Source organism: Poecilia latipinna, unplaced genomic scaffold, assembly GCF_001443285.1.
Source record: "Poecilia latipinna isolate Pla-1442-1.1 unplaced genomic scaffold, P_latipinna-1.0 Scaffold443, whole genome shotgun sequence".
NCBI classification, from domain to species: Eukaryota; Metazoa; Chordata; class Actinopteri; order Cyprinodontiformes; family Poeciliidae; genus Poecilia; species Poecilia latipinna.
The window spans coordinates 28932-35540 of NW_015113059.1; the positions used below are offsets into that span (position 1 = coordinate 28932).

Genomic DNA, 6609 nt, shown 5'->3' on the forward strand with positions numbered 1-6609 from the left:
CTACAACTGATGTCATTCTTGGTACAGTGCCACCACAGGCCAGCGTGAGAACAGGTTTATCAGACGGTTTTGTTCATTTGGATACAATGCAGTGAGAAAGAGAACCACAGCAGCTGAAAATGTAACAGATGTTGCGATTTTGGTCTCCAGTTTATCAGGTGTTAAAACTCCTTCAGTTTTTTTCCCTCAGTGTGTTTGGTCCTGTTTGTAATGTTAGTCAGGTTGTTGGCTGCTCAAATCTCTAAGTCCAGATGAGTTTAACGAGTGAATTCCCTCCTCCTTTTTCAGGGTACTACAAAGACGACCGCAGTAAGTTCCCATACGAACGGCGGCCCGCCTCCAGAGCCTACGTGGCTCCTGGCGAGGGCGACTTCTACTACTGCGGCGGCGCCTTCGGAGGCGTCCTGGCCGAGGTTCATCAGCTCGCTCAAACCTGCCGCAAGAACTTCGAAGACGATGCCAAGGAAGGCATTGAGGCTGCCTGGCAGGAGGAGAGCCACTTGAACAGGTAGGCAGGTAAAGTACACAGATGCTAGGCCTGGTTCTACAATCTGGTGATGTCATTTCCTGTCTCTGTGCCCAGGTACATGTGGCTGAACAAGCCCAGTAAGGTTCTGTCTCCTGAGTACCTGTGGCAGGATTTCAAAGCCAGAAACTCGGAAGTTCGTGTAATCAGATTCTCTGGGGTCATAAAGAACTACAACGAAATACGACCCAACTGAGCTGAAGTACTGGGCCAACCAACTTCCTGTTCGCTCCGACCCAGACTCAATACGAGCATGTGCAATACTCACCGACTGGATCAGTTCTGTTGTTTCACTGGTTTAACTGGGAGTCTGTTTGAAGGAACCTGGAAGAACCCAGAGGTTTGTATGTGAATTAAAGTGGCTGCTGGTTCTGATTCTGCAGCTGCTGCTGGTTCTGATTCTGCAGCTGCTGCTGGTTCTGATTCTTCTCTTGATGCCAACGTTCTGCAGGTATCAGTGATTGACCGTAACACATTACTGTAAAATGGTTCCTTCTTTCAAATGAGTAAAGTAAAGCTACATTTGGAAAAAGGTAATTAGATTACTGATACTTCAGACGAACAACGTTTAATGTTTGGAAGAACAAACATTAGTTTGATTTAAAGACAAAAACATCTTCGTGTGTAGAAAACTTACATCCAGGGGAAAACTCCTCTTTAAACCTGAGGAATCAAAACGCAGAAACCCTCGGGCAATGCTACAACATCCTGCTAAACAGGTGAAATGTTTTACTTCACCAACTGTTAAGAGATGTAAATGTTAATAAATAGAAGTACAGGAGGGCGGGACTTTTATTTAAATTCATTTGTTTGATTTCATCCTTGTAATTTATGTGAGTGAAAGAGTGTAAACATTAAAATAATTTTATTTAAATGGTGGAATAGGGCTGATTACGGTTTAACTTATTTTTTTCAAATATGGTGGAATACACAGAGAATATGTTTTAATACTCAATAAAAAATGTTGCATTCCTATTTTCTTTGCTTAATACATAAAGTTAAGAGCAAAACAAAAGTTCTGAAAAGAAACAGTTTCATTTAATTAAACTTTAAATGACGAATAAAGTTAGACTGAAAGATATTGCTTTATTTAGCAATTATGAAAAGTAACTAATAAGTCATCAGTAAAGTAACTGGATTACTTTCTTGGGTAGTAGGAAGTTGACCAGCTCTGCTCAGGATCCTCCTGCTCTCTCCTGGAACCACAGATTCAAAAAGCTCCGTCATTTCAGCTGTTCGTTTTCTGGATCTTTGGAGTTCGTCTCGTATCGAGAGGTTCTGTCTTCTGTGCAGCTGCCTCCACCAGGGGGAGCCGTTTCAAAACTTTATGGCTCCAATAAGTACTACCTACCAGCAGAATGTGTTATATTTCATATTTGATAAAGTTCTTGGACTTTTTTATGTGACTTTATGTCCGTTAGGTGATTCAAACTGATTTATATAAGCTTGTTCTGAAAACGCAGGACGTCTTGTCCAGCAGGGAGCGCATGTTGGGAACGCTTTAACAAATAATTACCACTGAGGAACTTTAATACCCAGAAAAATCAGAATTTTGGATGAAATCCACCATCTGTTGGTACCAGGTTGCTAACAGAACCACAGCTGCCCAGATGATCCGTCATCCATGCAGGAAGGTGTGAACTTGTAAACACCAGAGTAATGTTTGTTTTTCTTATGGTTAGGTTTGAATTACCTCTCTGCAAAAATAGGGATCATTGTTAAAGTGACATAAAACAATAAAACCTGCCAGATTGTGTTGTTCTCTTTGTCCGGATCATCAGACCGTTTAGTCTCAGAAGTAGAGGGATTTCTCACACCTTCTGGGCCCTCCTCATACCGCTGCGCCTCATCTAAAACCTTAAAAGTATCCTCCCCTTCACAAATCAGACAGAACATTATGACTGAACATTTGAGAAAGGTGTCAGAACATCCCAGGGCAGGAGTATCGGATGGATCCAGAAGCTTCTGTTAGAAAAAAAAATGGTGATAATGTTTTGCCTAGACATCAGTTTAAAGTAGTTATTTTGTTTTTAGAACCAGATCAGACACTTTTCAGTTCCTAAAAATATGACCGAATTGACTTCAGTCAACACCTTTCCGTCAGAATTACCAGGATATTACATGTATGCAGTTTAATAAGCAGTTACAGCAAATCGCCTGCAGGAGGCGATAAATCGATGTGTTTATCTACGAGTGTTTCCGAACAGAGAAACTAAATAAATGAGGAAAAACTCCAAGTTACTGCGGTTCGCCTACAGGAAGCGGGTTTCTGGCAACTAATTGTGTGAAATGTTTCATCAGAGATAAAAACCATTAAAATTTAAGAAATAAACTGGATTAGCAGTTGATGATGTCATCACTTCATGCTGAGGAATATAATTCCTGCTGCTCAGATATGGAGCTGTTGGCATGTCATGACACCATCATTAAGCAAACTTCAGATTTGTTGGAGATCCACAACGATTCTTTGCAGTTTCTTCAGTCTTATGAGTTATGACAACATTTAAATTTCCCTTTGGGATTAATAAAGTATTTTTGGATTGAATTGGGTTGGACTTTCTTCAGGATCAACAAAGTTTTGCTCCGTGTTTGTGAGGAAACATCCGGTTGTTTTTTCTCCTGGAGTCGCAGGAAGAGTTTTGTTATTGATCCTAATCTGTTTGCTTTTTGACATCAGATGAGTTTTCTGCTGGGTCCTCGTTATCATCCGACCTCTCTGTCATCACACAGCAATCAGGGTCTTCCTGCTCAGCCCTTCATCTTTCTCTATCTACACAGACACTTCCTTCAGAAACACAAAGTCCCACACTGACTGATTCACGTTGTTGGAGAAACTGTAATGTTCGTCACCCTGGATTCACTCTAATTCATCAGAAAGTTATTTTTTTTAGTTGCACACGAGTGCATGTCGACAATAAGGGCAGAAAGGAATGTTTTTCAGTCGGATTATGGAGATAAAGTTATTGAGAGCTCAGATCTGCTTGTAGAAACTCACAGAGATTAAAATGTAACCTGAGGAGCAGCAACAAGGGCCCTCATGTTCGTGGTTAACAGCCTGTGAATTCAGATTTTATCATAGAAAAAATCTAAACAGCCTCAACATTCACCCTAACAACCTGCGCTCACCCCGTTACATCTACCTGTTAGTCTCCTCCTGAAACCAGCTACTCTCTCATTTCTGCTCAGGTTCCTTTTCACCAAAATCTGTTAGGAATCCCAACCGAATCATCATCTTGTTTCTACAACCAGACTCCAAAGATCTTCTAGAATTAAAAGATCCTGGGCCAGAAAATACCAACTTCAGTCCCGTCTAACCACCAACCTATTATTTAAAAAGCTTCAGTCTGGATTTTGTCCCCATCACTGATTAAAATAACCAACAATCTCCTCTTCACTGCTGAGTTTGGTTTCCTTTTCCTTCTCATCCTCATTGATCTGAGTGTGACCTTTGACATCATCTCGCACTCCATCCTCCACCAAAGATTTTCTTCCATTTGTATTCTCACCCCTCTAAACGCACTCAGTTCATTCATTTCTGTTCTCCCTCCTGGTGTTCACCAGGGCTCAGTTCTGGGCCCTTCTTTTTATTATTCATCTCCTCTCCATTGGTTTCATCTTCAAACATTTCAACATCCAGTTTCACCGCTATGCAGATGACACCCAGCTCTACCTCTCCTTGACCTCTGTAAGTTGCTGATGGTTTGTTGGTTTTAAAACAATGTTTTAAATAAAAGGTTTTATTATTACTTTTTATTTGTGATGATACAGTAAACCTAGGAGCTTAACCATATCTGCTAACCGTAGCTATAAACTGTAACCATTGAGTGACCTGAGTTGACCTTTGAGTCCCATGAGAGTAACTAAGCCCCGGTGGGGAACAAGACAAAAACACATAATGAAGCTGAAACACTGTGTTGCTTTAAGGTAAACGTTTGGAGATTTAGACACAGAGTCTGTCAATATCAGAGAATCTGGACCAACATCAGCAATATGACAACAGACAGAACCTTTTATTTTGAGTTTCTGCTAGTAGAGATTTCCCTGGCCTGCAGTCTGGATGCCTGATGACAGGAATAAAACTGAAATTGTTCGCATTTAAAACTGTCTGACAGCTCAGTTAGCATCCTCTCGGGTTCTCAGCCTGAAGGGATTTGCGGAACAGAGAATGATTGAAGAACTTCACACCACAGCTTGATCCTGGTTCCTCACGAAGCCATCACTGTTTTGTTCCTTTTTCTGCTGTTGTCTGAAAAAATTGAGCTCCAAAACAGAATTTGTTCTGATTCTGGACATTAGGAATAAGGATGGCTATACTAGCTGTTACCAGCAGGTTAGGGTTACCTGTTGGAGTGGAAGCTTCCTCCGATGATCCAGGTCGCGTTGGGTCATCAGATCAGTTTGTTTCAGGAAGCTTTAAACCTCTGAATGCTCTTTTGTTTTGGACAATTTCAGGTGCTTCATGATTTCAGTTCTTCAGTGCTTCTGTCAAGGGATTTCAGACCAGTTCATTCCTGTTTCAGGTCCTTCATATGTTTTAGCAACTCTGTATGCTGTTTCAGATAGAAACTATTTTAGGAACTTAAAAACACTTGAGAGTATTTTATTGAGTTTGTGTGGTAATAATTATAGTTCAGGATATTTCAGGTCATTTGTTGCTGTTTTAGGATATTTCTGACCATTCCAAATGGTTCAGGATGTTTCAGAACCCAGATGACTGGTTCAGGAAGTTTCGCAGCAAATTTTCAGGTTGTTTTCAGGCTTTTTTATCGCTATCCAAGGATGTTTCTGACCTTTGAAGATGGTTTTAGGAAGTTTTATGACCTTCATGACTATTTTGGGAAGTGTTAGCATCTTGATGTCTGTTTCAGTAAGTTTTAGGTCCTTGAAGGCTTTCCAGCACCTTCAAGGCCTTCTTGGGATATTTCTGACCATTGAAATTGGTTCCCTGAAGTTTCAGAACCTGAATGACTGTTTCAGGAAGTAGTAGACCCTTGATGGCTGTTTCAGGGAGGTTTATTTTCTTGTTGATTTTTTTCAGGAAGTTTCACACTGTCAAAGGCCCTTCAGGTGATTCCTGTCTTCCATTTCCGAACATTTAAGACGGTTTCAGGAAGTTTCACAACCTCAGTGACTTATTCAGGAAATGTTAGACCATTGTTGACTGTCTCAGGAAGCGTTGAACCGTTGATGACTGGTTCAGGAAGTTTTAGGCCCTCGATAACTTTCAGGAAGCTTCACAGCAGATTTTCCAAGTGATTTTAGGTCCTTCATACGAATGTAAGGATTCACAACCTTCATGACGTTTTAAGTTTCTGATGGCTGTTTCAGGAAGTTTTAGGCCCTTAAAGTCTTTGGGTGGTTTCAGGTCCTTCATTGCTGTCTTAAGATATTTACAACCATTGAAAATAGTTCCCCACGTTTTAGAACATAAATGACTGTTTCAGGAAGTGCTGGACCCTTAATATGTGAGTCAGAAAGTTTTAAATTCTTAACTGATGTTTCTTGAAGTTTTAGAGGCTTGTTGACTGTTTCCAAAAGTTTTAGACCCTTGACAACTCTTTGAGGAAGTGTTAAGCTCTTAAAGGCTGTTTAGTAAGTCTGGACCCTTGACAACTACTTTAATTAGATAGTGTCTGGCTTTTGATGACTTTTGCAGAGGGTTTTTCATCCAGGATGGTTCAATCAGAAAGTTTTGCCTAGCTGAAGGTATTTCAGATGGCTTCAGGTCTGTTGTTGCTGTGCTGGGATATTTTCAACCACTGAAGACGGTTTAAGGGAGTTTCACAACCTTAATGCCTCGTTCAGGAAATGCTAGACCCTAGATGACTGATTCAGGAAGTTTAGCTTCAATTAGCTAGCATCCGGCTTTTGATAACTTTCTTAGAGGGTTTCTGATCTGTGACAGTCTGCAACATTTAAGGCTTTTCAGGTCGTTTTTGTTTCCTTGTGGCTGTAGCTCTTTACTGTTGTAGTAAGTTTTTAAACACTTGACTGCTTCAGGAAGTTTCCGGTCTTTTCTGGTTGCTTTGTGGGGTTCTGGGTGACTGAGCAGGGACATTGCTCTGTTTCTAAACATTTATTGT

At 40.7% G+C, this 6609-nt stretch overlaps 1 protein-coding gene across 1 annotated transcript in view; it reads left to right on the top strand.

Annotated features, from left to right (window-relative positions):
• Positions 1-1501, top strand: part of LOC106951144 (globoside alpha-1,3-N-acetylgalactosaminyltransferase 1-like) — a 26533-nt gene extending 25032 nt beyond the window's left edge. Inside the window, exons 9-10 of the mRNA XM_015038487.1 lie at positions 289-508; positions 584-1501. Coding sequence (XP_014893973.1) covers positions 289-508; positions 584-722 — 359 coding nt within the window. The 3' untranslated portion in view covers positions 723-1501. The remainder of the gene's footprint in view (positions 1-288; positions 509-583) is intronic.
• Positions 1502-6609: the final 5108 nt, after the last annotated feature.